This window comes from Rhinolophus sinicus, linkage group LG05 (genome assembly GCF_036562045.2).
Source record: "Rhinolophus sinicus isolate RSC01 linkage group LG05, ASM3656204v1, whole genome shotgun sequence".
NCBI lineage: Eukaryota > Metazoa > Chordata > Mammalia > Chiroptera > Rhinolophidae > Rhinolophus > Rhinolophus sinicus.
In genome coordinates, this window is record NC_133755.1 from 29,009,033 (window position 1) to 29,025,185 (window position 16,153).

General features: G+C 54.0%; 1 protein-coding gene across 1 annotated transcript; it reads right to left on the reverse strand.

Moving 5' to 3' along the window:
- Positions 1-1,946: 1,946 nt before the first annotated feature.
- Positions 1,947-15,508, reverse strand: HAAO (3-hydroxyanthranilate 3,4-dioxygenase). The gene is made up of 10 exons (XM_019748651.2): positions 15,351-15,508; positions 12,480-12,558; positions 8,367-8,450; positions 7,925-8,031; positions 5,467-5,556; positions 5,053-5,096; positions 4,622-4,767; positions 2,764-2,832; positions 2,515-2,597; positions 1,947-2,408 (listed from the first exon to the last, which is right to left on the reverse strand). Exons 1-10 carry the CDS (start codon positions 15,428-15,430, stop codon positions 2,330-2,332), a joined length of 861 nt encoding a protein of 286 aa, XP_019604210.1. The 5' UTR covers positions 15,431-15,508; the 3' UTR covers positions 1,947-2,329.
- Positions 15,509-16,153: the final 645 nt, after the last annotated feature.

Genomic DNA, 16,153 nt, shown 5'->3' on the forward strand with positions numbered 1-16,153 from the left:
GGGTGGCCGCCTCCCTGCCCCCACCAGCTCTGGCCACTGGGGCTGTGGAGCCAACAGGCTGTTGTCCTGGGGAAGAGAGGTGGGGAGTCCAGTCTACACCTGACCATCGTGTACACAGCCTGTAGGAACCAGCCTGTTTGTGCTCTGCCAGTTGCAGTAGTTACTCCCCGATTTCTGATGGTTCCAAAGTCTGTGATGGGCCAAGTCCATGGATATGATGAAGTACATCCCACAGGCAGAGGGCTCCCCTGCCTATTTCTACTTCCATGATCGGGGGATCTGGGTGCTTCTCCCCTGAACAGAACAATCTTGAGAGTCCTTGAGTTTCCCTGCCCACTGCCTCCCCACCTCCACCTTCACCCAGCATTCACTTTAGAGAGGGGAGTAGTGGGAAGCTGGGGCTGGCTTTGGGCCAGGTACAAGTCCTGCTGTCCTACTGTGTGGTGTTCTTAGGAGCCCAGTGGCCAGGCCTGTGGACAAAGATGAGGGCCTCAGGCTCCGGATAACCTGCGACAGCACCAAGGGAAGCTGTGCTTCCAGGTTCCAGGACCTGACATCCACTCTTGCCAACTGGCTGTGGTCAGCAGTATGCCATGTGCTGCCTACTCTGCTTGGTCTCTGGGTTTCAGGCACAGAGGCTGCTGGCTCCTCTCCCATATCCTCCAGGCCTCTCCCCTGCCCTGGCTCCCATCTGTCCAAAGCTGAGGGCAGACAGGCTATGCCCACAGTGTGCAGGGTGGTGAGACCACCATCCTAGCTTTGAATATAGACAGACTTCAGTTGGAAACAGAGCTGCCTGCTTTCCAAACCTCTCTGAACCGCATCTATAAAACGGGGTGCTACCACCTTCCTGGAGAGTTGTGAGGATTAAATGCAACAACGTATGTAAGAACTTCTAGGCAATTCCCTGGCACAGAGCTGTGTTCAGAAAAACAGAAGATCTAATCTTCATTATTTTCTCTCTGATTAGGCACTAGGGACCAACCCCCTCTTGTGGCCACTCATACCCAGCCAGGGGGCCTCCCAGGGACATTCCCATGTTCTCATCTCAGCTTCCCCAGAGAGCCACACTTTGCTGCAGCCCAAGCACAGGCCAGGCCTCTGCCCTCATCGCCCTGGATGGTTTGTAAATTTGGGGGAGGCTGGTAGTGTTTTTTCTTTGCTTAAAGGAGAGGAAAGCCCTCAGGGGTAGAGAGGTGGCTGAGCAGAGGCACAGCTAGGGCCTCTGCTCTTCAGTGGAGTGTATCGAAGCAGTGAGCCACGGGGCTGGGGTGGAGAAGGCAGGGTTCAGACCCCAAGTTTTCCGTAGGAAGCTTTGACGCTAACCAGGGACCTGTTTTATCCAGATCCAGCCCCCACATGCGAGCCCTTTTCAACTTTTCATTGAAGTCAGGATACTGAGCCCAGATCTCCTAAAACATTTCCATGTTGTGCTTCCACCCACTGTTGCTTCTGGGTCTCCCAGCACTCCTGACCCCACAGGAGGCCCAGGAGTCTTTGGACACAGTAGCCCAGAGCAGGGGGATATGGACAGACACCCCTCCCCTGCCAAGCTCCTCAGACGGCTTCATGCCCTTTACAGGTTCATCAAAATCTTCAAGTATTAACAGTGGTTAATGCTGGATGGGGGATTTTGTGTTTTTATGCTTTCTACAATTAGCAGAAATCCCTCCTGTTATTGGGAGAGAAAAACCTAACAGATGCTATTTTTTAACATGATGTAAAAAGAGTAAGTGGGAAAGAGACAGAGAGATGACATCAGCTGTGCCCCCAGGACAAACATAGGAGCCTGTGTGGATTGGGCTATACACACAGTGAGGAGAGCCCCTCCAAACAGGGACACCCCCGACCAGACTCTGCATGTCCATAGTCACCCAGTGCCCTGACACCCCAGACAACACACAGTCACAGAAACACATGGGGTCCGCCATAGACCACAGCTTGGGTGTGTGCAGACCCACAGGTGCTCGCCCACCCGGAAGGCTTTATTGAGGGCCGCCTTGGTGGCAGACAGGTGCTGAAAGGAGCCTGTGAGGACGCAGGATGGAGAGGCAGCCCAGCCTCAGGGTGCAGACCACCTGGTAGAGCTGTGGGGCGGTGGGCTAAGGGCTGTTAGAGGAAAATGGGAGCGACTGGCCCCTCAGGAGCCTGGTGTCTGGGCCAAGAGGATGGGAGGAGAATAGCAACAGTGGTGTGGAGGACCCAGCAGCAGGGGATGCTGAGTGACTCAGCAGCAGTACACCTAGAAGCAGTGGGGGCTGGGAGAGCAGCTCGGCAGGGGTGGCACTCCGGCACATGCTGTGGCTGCTTTGGGCCCACAGCAAGATGATCACCCCAGGGGCTTCTTACGAGTGGGGTCCTGGGTCACAGCTAGGGCCACAGAGCCTTGCTCTCGCTCCCAGACATACCTGTGGTGACACAGGTGAGCAGGGGTCAGACAAGGCTGGGCCCTGAGGATCCCAAGGAAAGGGAGGCAGTCCCACAGCGGGGGGGAAAGTCCTCCCATGGACTCACGCAGTCCCAGCTGGCACCAGGAGGCTGTCATCAGGGGTCAGTCTCAGGTGCTGGCCCTCCATCATCACCACGGAGGAGCCCTCCTGGGGGAGAGGAACCAGAGAATCGAATGGAGGCTATTGGGCCTCGACACCTGTCCGAGCATCCTGAGTCTGCCTTGGCAAGGAGGCCCTGGGAACTGGACCGGGTATAGACTGGTCCCCATGGGCAGGAGGTTGTGCCCCCCTCTTTCCTGGGGGCCCCACTTGCCAGCTGCCACAGCCACATGTCCACATCCTGCTTCGGGCCTTTGCTGCTGCCTTGTCCGTGGACGATCACCTAGTGGAAAGTGACACAGGTTTTTCTGGTGCTTCCTGCCCCACACAGTATATGGCCTTGAACCTGGCCCCCAGACACCAGGTCTGTTTGGTGAGGCCTGAAACAGCCTTATCTCTACGTGTGGAGCAAAGATGGGACTTGGAGAGCAAGGCTGCCTAGGATCAGGCCTCCTTGCTGCCTCCATCACAGTGGGTGCTGCCCACCTGCCATTTGGGATCACTCATGCTGCCCTTCACACACACATGCATATCTGCCCTTCGTAGCATGTCACAACGACCCTTGACCTGTATGACGGCGTGCCTGCCAGGGGCACACTAGGGACACACCCATGTAGCATGCATACGTAGTTCCCCAAAGCATGTCTACCTCCCTTTCTCCATGAGATTCTGGCCTAAGGAGCAGGAGGGAGAGGGGAGGGGAAGGGATGAGCGACAGCGAGAGCGAGGCTGAGCCTCTGACATGCGTCAGCCTGGAAGCCCACAGCTGCTGTGCAGGCTGTGCTCCCACTGGCCCAGAGGTATCTGTCGGCATAAACCCAGTAGGTATCTGTCGGCATAAACTGAAGCAGATGGGAGTAGGGGTGAGAAAGAAGCGGAAGGCAGGGCCGTGAGGCCCGCTCAGTACTCAGTGATGTCGCTGTGATGGCTGGCAGGGGCTTTGTCATGTGCACCTGCTGTCATAGCCCTGCCGAGCCCGGTGTCTGCTGGCCAGGCCTCCAAGGGCAGGTCTATATCCAGTAAGCGTCTCTCCATGGTGCTGCCTAATTCAAGCTGCAAGGATGTGCCAGTGGCAATTGTAAAGGACAAGTGAACACGAGCCTCCTCCTATCAGGTCTCCTTGCTTCCACACTTGCCCTCCCGATCCTGCCCCAAACAAAGTACAGTGGTTTTCCTGAAACACCACTCTGGCTTTGTCCTCTTCCTACTTCAGTGCTTGGGTGAGGCTCTGTTATCTCCAGGATAAGTCCTTTCACCTTGCCCAGGAGACCCACCAGGACCTGGGCACTGCCTGCTACTCTGGCTGTCTAGCAATCACACCTGCTGCCCCATTCCTCTGCCCTGGCTCCTGCCAACCTCAGCTACTTGCAGTGCCAACCTGTTTCAAGCTTTCAGGTCTTTGCTTGTGCTTCTCCCTCACTCAGAATCTCTATCTTCTGCCTTTTGCAAACTGCTATGTTTACTTAAAAATGCAGTTTACGCATCACCTCTTCCAGGAAGCCTTCCTTGACTACCTCCCAGCCTGGATTCCTCCTTTATCCTCCTGTGGCTTCCTAAAGTTTCTCTACCAAATAACATACCACATGATTGTGGTAATTGTTGATTAACTGGTTCTTTTACCAGATCATACACCTTTTGAGGCAGTGATTCTAATTTTCTACCCAAGCCTGAAACATAATAGACAGTCAATAAATACTGAATGAATGGAGGCCAGCTTTGTTTGGGTCTCTCTCTATGCACCTCTCCACCCAACCCTCACTCCCAAACACCTCTCTCCCTTCTGGCTCCCAAGTTTGTGACTGGCCAAAGACTCAGGAATTCCTACCTGGGGTATAACCCTAGAAACCTTTTCACTGGATGGGACAACCTCTTACTCTGAAGGCAAAGAAAGGTTGCTTGGGACAACATAGCCTCCACAGGTTTCCCCTCATCGCAAAGCCATCGTTCTCTGAGTTAGGGAAGAAACAGGAAGGCCTATACTCCTGTGTAAAGTCTCCAAAGTGTGTGTGTGTGTGTGTCTAATTTCCTGGGGCTGCTGGGTAGATGTGCTGGGTGGCCCAGGGCTGCATTACCTGGGTCTCATAGTTGTCTCCAAACAGGCTGAGGGGTGTGCCTGCCTGCAGCTCCCTGCGGTGGCCATCCAGCCAGGCTTCCAGGAACATGGGCTCCATGACGGATCGTGTGCTCAGGGGGAATGGTGGTTTCTTGAGCAGCTGGTCTGCATCCACAGCCCAGCTGTGGTTAGTGTCCTCTGGCCTAGCCTGCCCAGCCCCTGCAAGCCCAGTTCCCAGGAGCCCCAGCTCTCAATTGCCAGAATGGGCACTGGATCCAGCAAAAGGACCCAGCAGGTCTGTGGTGGGTACAATTTAGTGCCATCTTGCTGTACCTTGGGTACTGGGCAGAGTACTCAAAAGGGGACTCCCTGGAACCCTGGGACAAGATCTATCCTGCTCTGGGAAAGGAGGGAGGTAGGGAGAAAGAAAGGCAGTTCCAGTGGCCTCACCAGGAATGGGCTTTCCTGTTTTGTGCTGTTCAGAGCTGAAGAACCTGTGGGGACATACAGGGAAGGGGAGAAGGGGCCAGCATTCCTGACTGAGCAGCCAGTGAGAGACACACATGGACACACACTCATACATTCTCAGGTGCAGGAGCCCACACACACTTGCGGGGCCATCCCATGACTCCTGTGGGCCACCCACTTTCTCACAGCCCCGTGGAGCAGCCCCTTTCCCTCCCCAGGGGGCTTTCCAGCCCGGGCCTCCCACCCTGGGAGGGGCAGACTTTCTCCCTAAATCCTGGGCATCATGGTTCTGGGCTGGCAGGTCCTGCATGGAGCACTGCTTGGATGGGTCTGTTCTCCCCAGCCAGAATATGGGGCTTCAGGACAGAGAGAGGGAGGGGCCGGGTTGGGCCTCACTCCTGGATGATGGGGGCCAGCTGTGTGCCAAGGTCCTCGCAGTAGAACCACTTCTCAAACAGGACATCCGTGGTGCCTCCCACGTAGTATCTGCCAGAACAAAGGATGGGCAACCCAGCTCTCCATCTGGGCGGCCTCAGGGCAGCCTCTCTTGGGCTCTGCACATGGACGTTTGGGCCTGGCTGGCCCTGAAGAACGGGCCCTGCAGAGCTGGCCGCCTGCTTCACTCGTTAGCACAACCTAGTGGCCACACCTAAATCTCCAAGAAGCAGCATGTGCCCCCAAAGTGAGAGGGCTATTATCCACTCCATTCGCCTCGCTCTTCCTGATTCCCAAAACTTGACCGTTTACAAAGTGGATAGAACTCTGGAGCTCAGAGAAGCTGCGCAGTTTGGGAGGGGTTACATAGCCTGTAAGTGGCAGAAGCAGGGCAGACTGGAGACAACCTTAGAAGGGCAGAGAGCATCAATGACAAGCATCTTCATTTTTCCCAAAGCGAAAGCTGACGCTGAGCTTGCATCCAGGGGCAGTGGCTGGATGCTCTGCCTGCCTGCTGGTGCTCCAGGTCAGAGCACATGGAATCTTAAGGAACCAACACGTGGAAGATGCCCCCAGGTGAGGGGTCCTTTTGCTTTCAGGGTCATGGATGCCTTTGAGAACTGGGCCAAAGTGCGGGACCGAACTGGCCTCTCCTCTGGAGGAAGGTCCAAATGCATGTACATATAGCCTCTAGTGGACTCCCAGAAGCCCACCCAACCCAAGCCCCCAGTCTGGCTCAGAAAGCGCCTCTGCTGGCATGAGGAGTGCCCGGCAGAGCGAGGCCATGCCTCAGGCCCCGGTGTGTGCAGCACATCTGTTGACTGCATGCCTAGTACTCAGGCTCTGATCCCAGGCCCAGGCCGGCTGCCGGCTCTTCATCTCCTCCCCAGAAAGAGAAGTGGTCCTGCTCATGGGACATAATTTACACACAGTGTACCCACCCTGCCCTGCACCCTAAGTTCTGTCCTGGGATGGAGCTGGCCACCAGAAAGCTTCATAACTGGCTCGTGATGTCCTCCAGAAATTGCTTTCAGAGTGGAATTTTAATGTCGAGTCCTTGGCTTTTATTAAAGGTCAAAAGCAGCCAGATGAAATCTGTTATTGAATTTGCTGTAAAAATGTTATTGAGGAAACTGTGCTTTCCATCACTGAAGACTCCCTAGATAAAGCCCCAAGAGAAAAATTCCTTCTAGAGTTTAGGGCCAGGCATCTACTTCTCCAGCAGACGATTATGCAGTACATCAGTAAGTAGTTATTAACATGGTGTGTTTTTTTGAAAAGCAGTTAATGGTATAAGAAATACTCGTGAGTTTTTTCATGTAAAAAACAAACAAAACTCAAAGCCATGCTTGCAATAAGCCTGCAATGCTGTCAGGTGCAGCATAGAAAAAAGAAACGATGGAAGTTTAAGCGCCTTGTTAGGTTTAACCAGTGGGATGACAATTTTTTTTCTCTTTATTATTGTTTGTTTGGTTATTTATTTTGAGATATCATTCCCTGTCACCCTTTTCCTGACAGGTCCTTTTAATGTTCTTGCTTTCTTGTACTTTTCCAGATTTCAAGAATGAATGTGTATGCCTTTGGTAATTAGAAAAAAAGGGAAGCATTTTTTAAAAAGTGTCCATTGTAACAAGAGATGTCACTAACCTGTTGGGAATTTTTAATTTTCTTATTTAAAAAATACAAAAAGTAGTTTCGCTTTTGGAACACTCCTGGCCCCCCTGAGCCAGAGGCTGTGCCTTCCTTTCAGAGGATAATAATCAAGGTACTGATTGGACCCAAAGGGGAACTCAGCTCTAGGAATGGCGTGGCCGTCCCTGCACCGTGTTGTCCCCTCCCTGGGGCTGACTCCCACTCCTGTCCTGACTGTCCTGGCCCGAATTTTGTATTTCTCTATCATGCCAGCTCTGCCATTATCTAGCAAACTCAACTTCCCTGTGCCCTGTTTCCTCGCTTGTAAAGGACAGATGGTAACGGTACCTGCCCCATAGGATCACTGTGAGGATATTACAAATAAATACACATAAAGCGCTTAGCCCGGTGCCCGGCCCATAGCAAGTGTTATGCAAATGTTAGCACTGGTTGTGGGATGAGCTGGTGCAGAGAAACAAGCAGAGGGACGCCCTGGCAGAGACTGAATAAACTCTGGAGACACAGGCTGTGAGAAGCACCGGTTCTGGTCCCAGCCAGAAGGTCCTCAGGCTGAGGGGGTTCTCAGGGGATCCCAGGGGGTCACATCCAACCCCACCATCAAACCCACCTACCCTAACCCCTCTTCCATTCGCCAGCAAATACTGGATCTCCATTATCTCCAACCCACTCCGTGGCAGGCAGTGCTTTCTTGGGTCTATCTAGGATCCTTTCCTCTGCTGATTGCCCCCCCATCTCTGCCCCAGACCCCCAGACAAGGTCCATTTACCTGAGTCCATCTAGCTCGGTTTTCAGCCGCCTCCGCTCAATCACCAACCCCACAGTGTTGGCAAACCTCTGTGGAGAGTGGGGGACCCCAGCAGGCAGGAGGAATATCTGTAGTTGTGGGGACAAGGTACAAACAAGGCTGCAATCCCCCACGGAGACCTCAGGGCCTGCAGCATCCTGTCCCTCTCAGCTGACCCACAGGGTCCAGCCCAGCCCAGCCCAGCTCTCTGCCCGGCCTCCCCTGACCAGAGAGAATGTCAGGCTGTGATGAGGAAGGGGCAGCCCAGAGGAGAAAGTGCCAGAGAATGGGGCCAGAGCTGAGTGGGCGGGCAGGAGGGCAGGAAAAGGCAGGAGGATAAGACCCACCAAAGCCGGGATGCGTGGCAGGATGGCTTCCTGTTTTGGTGGCCCTTTGCTTCCCGACCCCTAGGGCCCAGCCTCACCTCTCCCTGCCGAATGACCACATCCCGATGTTTCCCTCGCTCCAGGACTTGGAGAACCATGTCGCCCTCCAGCTGATAAAACACCTGTGGGACAGGACAGCAGACAGGCTCGGATCCTCCCTCTTCCAGGTTCTTGAGTTCTGACTGGGAAACCTGAGAAAGGTCCTGAAGGCCTGGGAGTTTATGAGCAGCTGTCACTCCTGTCCTGAGGCCCCACCCTCCCCTGACACATGCCACAGACAGGAGTGCTGGGAACACACAAGGATCACATCTTGACACGCAAGTGATGACCAGAGAAGCCAGGACACGACAGCTGGCGTCTGGCTTGGGGGCAGGAGGCTGGCTGAGCTGCTCACGGGAGAACTCAGTGACCCTTCAGCAGGTAAGGAGAACCAGCCATGGACTGTGTCCTAGGGGCTGTGTAAGTACTTTCCTGTACATGATCCGAAATCTTACCAACCACCTCCAAAGATGTTATTAGTCCTATAATACAGAAAAGAAAACTGAGGCTCAGAGAGTAAAGCAACCCGCTCAAGGTCACAGAGTTAGTTCTGGAGCCCCCGTGTGGACCCAAGTCTGAATGTAGCTCTGGAGCCTGTGCTGGTTCCTTTGGCAACGGTGATGCTGTGCCCGTTCACGTCCCTCTGGAGGTTGGCCGTGTAAACTGGGGACTCAGTGATGCCGGAAGCTGTGGGGGATGGGAGCACTCCCCTCCTGCTGCCTCCCTGGGGTGGGGTGGGGTGGGGTGGGGTGGGAGGGGGCCCCTACCGTGTTTTCCCTCTTCTGTCCTAAGTCCCTAATTAATGTGTTTGCTGCGATCACCCAGCGGAGCTGGGAAGAGGACGAGGCAGGCACAGTTTTTCACCACCAGTCACACTTTACACTGATGTTAAAACCACAGCCAAATAGTTGAAGGGGTGTTAATAATAATATTATTATCATGTAAGGAGTTAGAGGTGATAGAAGTTCTTGTCACAGCATCTACTAAGAGAAATCAAGCCAAGCTTAGGGAAACTAGAGCAATGTGGTCTGCGTGAGACCAAGTTGACACAACTCTTCTGAAGGGCAATTTGGCCACAGGAAGGAAGAACTTTCACAGCTCACACCCCTGTGGGTTGGCCAGAGGGGTTTCTTGAGATACAGGATCTTCGGTGCTGAAACTGGAAAAGTCCAGGACAAACCAGGACAGTGGCCATCTTATGCTTTTGACCTACCACCTAATTCCGTGTCTAGGAGGTGGCTGCAGTGAATCAGACAGGCACCTGCCTCAGGGCGCACATACATGGCTGTTTTGTCACCTGCATGGTAGTTAAAAGCACAGATTCCAGCATTACCTGGCCCTCAGCTCAGCTAAGTCACCGTGTGCCCTTGGTCAATTCAGTTAGTTTTTCTGTGCCTCTGTTTCCTCATCTATAAAATGATAGTGCCTACTCAGAATGTCGCTGTGAAGTCTGCTGGGACACTACACAATGTACCGGCCACATAGTCAGCACTCGTATGCCAGTAGCTATTAACATTAGTGATGGCAGGAATAGCAAAAATAATGCTAATAATAATGAGGGGAAATGTCACTATTTTATGACAGAGTCAAAATATGGAATATTATGCAGCCACTAAACACGATTTTTGAATAACTGTTAATAAGGTGGGAAAATGAAAAATGCTAAAGTTATCATGTTAACGCAAGATTCAAAACTACACCCAGCAGGGTTCTACTTATATAGCAATAAGTGTGTAAACCTAGGGAGCGTACACAGTGGGGATTCCCTGCGTGGTGGGATTATGAATGAGGGATGCATTTGTCTTTTTTTTATATTTCGCCTGTTTTCTACAAAAAAAACAGTATTCACTTTTATTATTGGAAATAACCCATGCAAGATATTTAAATACACAAGAAAAAACCTACCAGGTTCTCTTAGGGAGCAATTCTGCAACCCCACCCCAAATCCCAGGTGGGAGGGAGCAATTCTGCAACCCCACCCCTGTGTATGTGTGGGGTGGGGAGGCACTTCTTCTGCTGCACTGGGAGAGGAGGAAGGGCCCAGAAAGTTCTAGGGAGGGGGACATAGCCCTTGGGCCTTGCAAATATCAGGGAAGGCGGTCTGATGCTGTGGGCAGATTCAAACCTATCTGGAAGGTACAAAGTGTTAGCAGCTATCCAACAAAAAACAGGAAGGAAGTGGAATTTTTCTCAGTCCTGCCTCTCTGCCCAGAGGCTTTCCTTGTGATGAGGGTCAGGCCTGGCCTGGAGCAGAGGTTCAGATCCTGAACAATAGAAAATCCAAACCGCCATTGGCAATCCAAAAGGAATTATGCTGGAAAGGGGCTGAGGGGGCTGAGAACCAATGTGTATTAAGCACCTACTGTGCGCCACCAGGCAGGGCCAGTGTCTCCATGTGCCACAAGGAAACAGGCTCAGAGAAGTGATGTGATGTGACCTGTCCAAGATCACATGGTTAGGAAGAGGCAGACTCCCAACCCAGGCTACCCCCTTCCTGTCCCCCCCACACCTATGCTCCCCAAGGGAAGGACTCGGGTAAGTGAGGTATGTGTGGTGTATGGAGCTGGGGCACCTGAAGGGCTGATGCTGAGGCTTGAGCTCAGCAAGGAGGAAATTTTGGTTCAGTGACTCCCCTTCTCTCATCAGGGTGGATGGAGTCTGGGATAGAGAGGAGGCTGACGCCCTGCCCTGTGGCTTTCCAGGGCCTGTGGCTGGTATTCTCCTTCGCCTCAGGGGTGGGTCCAACCCACCTCTAGCCAAATTCCTCCCCGCCACCCTCCACAGTGGGGAGACCTGCTCAGGCCAGCCCTCCTCATCTGTCAGCCACCCTGCTCAGTCAGGGCTTGGCCTGGGTCCCTAAGTGGACACCCATCCACCAGAGCAGTTTGGGGAGACCCCAGGGTGGGGCATGGGGCAGAGGTGGTAGAGGGGCAAGAAGGGACGGAATGAGGGAGGGAGACAGGAGAAGTGAGATCAGGGCTACAGAGTGAAAGCCTCTGGAAGACAAGATGGGGGGCTTGAAGCTGACTGAGGCAGGCAAGAGAGACACTGCATCCAGCCTCGTCTCCCCTACCCAGTCTCCTCTTTGCAATTTTGGATTTTCCTGTTGTTTTTCTTTTCCCAGAGGAAAATGGCCTCCAGTAAGTTGGGTTGTGAGAAGGGGGTGGCCAGGGGAGGTGTGGGCCCTGGAAGTGTGAGAGGGGAGGGGTTGGCCAGCTTTGCTCTGCAGAGCTGTCCCTGCTGGCCCGGGGCCTCACCCCTCTGCCCCTCACACATTAGGTGCTCAGGAAACATTTGTTGAGTGAGTGATTCTCTCATGCTCCCTCCAGTCCCCCCCCCCCCAAGCTGTGGCTGAGTCGCCAGCAGTGGGGGTGGAGGCTGGTGACCAAGTTGGACTCCGGACCTTGAACTCCAGTGCCAGGCCCCCCCGGATGATAGGTAAGGGGCCCCATAATTGGTCCTTTGCCACCAGAGATTCTGATAGCTGGAAACCCATCTGTGTCCCTTCGTAAGAGGGCCCATCTTTTTCTTTTAATTTTTCTTCTGTTTATTTACTTTGATGTGGTAGAATAGAAACACAATCCAAAATTCAAGGTACAAAAGGATATTCAGTGCAAATTGCAGATTTCCCCTCCTACCTGCCCTCCTCTCCAATAGCTTCTAGCAACTGATGTGTCTTGCACCCTCTACATAAGGAGGGGCCTCCCAGTCCCAACGATGCCCAGAGAATTTGGCTCCCAAGACCAGAGTGGAGCATCCAGGTCCCTCCCACTGTTTGGGTCTCATTTTGGAGGCCAATCTTGCATATTCAGATTTGTGAGAGAGGACCAGGGCATCCCACCTAGAGCATGGACAGCCCATGTCCAGGGGGTGAGACCAATAGCTAGAGCCTCTCACACCTGCAGAGGCTGGGATCTTTCTGAGGATGGAGCTGTCAAAGGCGTCACTGGTGCTCACATCTCCCAGGCAACAGTATTACCCTGTGATTTCGGTTGAGCGCCCTTCACCCATCAGCCATCTGACCACCCCGTCTCTGTCCACAGGCTCTGGTTCTACAGGAGGCACCCTCTGCTCCCAGGGCGGGGTAAGGGGAGGGCAGTCGGCAGGCCTACCTCCTCACCCTCCTCGATGTGGTAGTCCTTCCTGATATTGGGGCCTCCGACGAACATGACTTTGAGTTGCTCCTGATGCCTGCAATGGGTGTGGGGGAAAAGATGCTGAAGCAGCTCGTGGGAGAAGACAGCAGGGGTCTATGGGGGGCCCAGAGACTGGATACACCTGGGAGAGGTAACAGGGCTATTTCTGCATCGTTGTTCCTGTCAGTCTTCAACATTTGTCCCCTTCCAATCTCATCCCAGGGTGCCCATGTGTATCTGAATGCCTGTCAGTGACTGTATGTGCCTGTGTCTTTCTATGTCTGTGTCTTGGAGTGTGTGTATCCCTCTGTGTGTGTCCCCCTCATCCTCTGACCCAGTAGGGGGAACAGTGTGGTGGTGGATCTGTCTCTTCATCAATCAGGAACCCTGGGCTGTGCTCAAGACCTCCACACACAGGAGCACAAACTGAAGGCCCACTTCCTATAGGGGTAAAATGACCTTTATCTACCCCCCACTCGCCAGAGCTGTCTGACTATGAGACTGTCTGTTCCCCCCAAACTGCTGGGCTTAAAGCTCTGAGGCACTTGAGGGAGGAAGTGGAAGAGGAAGCTGGGGGCAGAGGCCCTGAGACGAACGTATTGGGGGTCCTGGTGGTATGGGAGTGGTCTTGGGGAGTGAGAGAGAAGGCTGGATCAAGACAGGGGACCAGGTCATTCCAGGCGCCTCGAGAGCTCAGCCGAGGAGTTTGGTCTTGGCCTGAGGGGGTGCCAGGGAGCCTAGGATATATATTTTTTCTTTTTTAGTCATCTTTACTGAGATATACTTTAGGTACATATGGAAAGTTCTTGAATGAACTCACTCAAGAGCTATTTCAACCCATCAATCAGAGTACATAAGCCAGGTCATGTTCTTCCTCTGCTCACAACCCTCAGCAGATTCATATGTACCCCCTGCCCCAAATTCATATGTTGAAATCCTAACACCTAGTACCTCAGAATGTGACCTAATTTTGAAAGAGCGTCATTGCAGATGTAGTTAGTTAAGCTACGATGAGGTCATACTGGAGTAGGATGGGCCCCTCATCCAATACGACTGACGTCCTTATGAAAGGGGAGATTTAGAGACACACACGAGAATGCCTTGTGAAGATGAGGGCAGAGATCAGGACGCAGAAGCCAAGGAAGGCAAAGATCGCCTGTAAACCTCCCGGAGTGAGGAGAGGCCTGGAGCAGACTCTCCCTCACAACCCTCACCAACACGGGGGGGAAAACCACAGCCCTATTCTGTCCTGTGGCCACCAGGTCTGCCTGCGGCCTCCCACCAGAAGGGACTTTTGTCAGTTTGTTTCCTGCTGTCTCTCCAGTGTCCGGAACAGTGCCTGGCATGCAGCAGGTGCTCAGTGAACATCTGCTGAATGACTAAAGGGAGGGCCTACGTTTTGAGATTACTAATATTGGAGCAGCGCTGGAGGGCTGCGTGGGGGGCGTGAGGCAGGGGAGGCCTGAACTGCCCAGGCTGGAGGTGACAGGGCGGTGGCCCTGGGACAGGAGAAGAGTAGGTAGATCGGAGACACGGCTGATGGAGAAACTGGAGGCATGAGAATGAGACTGTGGACAGGGTGGAGGTGAGGAAGGAGGTGAGGGTGACGACAGTGGTGGGAGAGACGAGGCTTTGGGGAGAGGCGGCTGTTAGCCCTGGCAGTGACCACGAGTGTGGACTTTGGAGTCAAACTCTTGCATGGGCTTGAGACCGGACCCTGTCCCGCCTGAGCTCCATGACACTGGCCAAGTTACTTATTGTAAAAGTCCACCTCCTGGGGCTACTGTGAGAATTGAATGAGATGATGTAAAAGCACTGGGCACAGTGTCTGGCTTGTCAGTTCAGTGATTGCAGTGTGTGCTTTGAGGTTGGAGCTGTTCTGTGGACACAACAAACATGGGATTGTGCGCCTGGGGCTGGGGAGCATACCAGGCCAAGCCACAGGAGCCCAGGGAAGGGGAGTGGGGTGAAGGGGCGACAGGGGAGAGCCTGAGGGGTCGACTGGAGAAAGACTACCATGTTTCCCTGAAAATAAGACCTAACCGGAAAATAAGCCGTAGCATGATTTTTCACGGTACTCGTAATATAAAATAAGCCCTAATGCGTCGTTTGGAGCAAAAATTAACATAAGACCCGGTCTTATTTTCGGGGAAATACGGTAGGGCTTATTTTATATTATGAGCATCCTGAAAAATCACACTAGGGCTTATTTTCCAGTTAGGTCTTATTTTCGGGGAAACATGGTAGCTGGACCACCATCAGCCCTGTGGGGGGCTGTGGGCAGAGATAGCTGGTGTGTGTGTGTGTGTGTGTGTGTGTGTGTGTGTGTGTGTGTGTGCCTGCCAGCAAAGATGAAAACTGGGAAGAGTAATAATCCAAATCCTCCTACAGGAGCTGACCAACCCTCTGACTTCATTGTCTGACTGTGGCTTCCTAGACAGGAGTGGGGGTGTATGGTTGGGCTGTCCCCAGACCTGGGTACTACTGTAATTCTGGGGCATGGAAAACCACCCTCCCCAAACTTCTGCGAGTTGCTGGCGGGAGGAGGGAGAGCTGTTTCTCAGCCCTGGGGGGCAGGGCTGCCACCTGCCATCTGCATCTCCCCTGGCCTCAGTTCACCCAGCCAACCTCAGGACTCAGGCTAGCAGTCTCCACAGTAGACTCGAAAGAGGAACAGATGAAGGTGGTGGAACCGGAACACCCGCCCTGAAGACGCCATGAGGACCACAGCCCCCTTTCTGCACGCTTCTGGGTCAGGGAACTCGGAGCTGAAGGTTGAGGGGTGCAGATGGAGAAGGAGAAGGTGAAGACAGAGGACAGGAGGAGGGGGGCGTGCCTGGGACTCACAGGAGCTTGTTGCAGACGGGGGGCAGGAATGAGGCTCGGTTCTCCTCCACCCAACTCTTCACTCTCACGGGACGTTCCATGGTTTCCCAAGAGCTGTGCTCTGAGCGGTGTCCTGGAGCCGTCGGAGGGGCGCATCTCCGCCCTGCCGCCTATTGGCCGCCTCGGTTAATCAGCATCCCAGGGGTCAAAGGGCGGGGCAACCCCGGTGTCAGGGCTGGGGACCCGCGCGGTGGCCACTGTCAGCCTTTGGTCCGATGCCCCGGCACCGCCCCCCACTCACCGCTTCCCCTCCAGGCACCTGCTCGGCCCTGCCGCACATCTGGGGGCGCTCCGCACGCCCGCTCGGGGGTTGGGAGCCTGAGACAGGCGTAAGACATAGGATCGAGAACCTTCCTGGTCCTTTGTCCCCAGACTTTCCTCCTGGGCCCCAAAGAAATACTGTAGTGGAGAGCAGGCGGGATTGGAAACCCGAGCGCTTGAGTCCAGGGGAGCTGGCACTGGATCGAAGCCTCAATTTCCTCATCGGAAATATGGGAATGTCTACGAAGTCATCTCAGGGTTGTGGAGCGGCCACCACAGACCCCGATTAGGGTTATCCTTTACCCTGTCACGAGGATGGAGTCTGGCCAGAGCCCCTAGGTTTACTGAGTGCCGCTGGCTGCCCTGATTTTGGCTGGGTGACGGGTTCAGGAAGGACGCGAGGAGAGGCCGTGAGCGCAACGCTGCGGGGGCCCCGGCGCACGACAGGGACCCGCCGGGCCGGGCTGGAGGGCGCGTTCCCCTCACCTGCAGTAGTGGTGGTG

Bases quoted from the DNA above. Each gene is read 5' to 3' on its own strand.
- HAAO (XM_019748651.2), bottom strand. From the start codon at position 15,430: ATGGAACGTCCCGTGAGAGTGAAGAGTTGGGTGGAGGAGAACCGAGCC. The intron at 12,559-15,350 runs GTGAGTCCCAGG...CACCCATTGCAG, and splicing joins CCCGTCTGCAACAAGCTCCT to GCATCAGGAGCAACTCAAAG. The intron at 8,032-8,366 runs GTGAGGCTGGGC...CCACAACTACAG, and splicing joins TGGTCATTCGGCAGGGAGAG to ATATTCCTCCTGCCTGCTGG.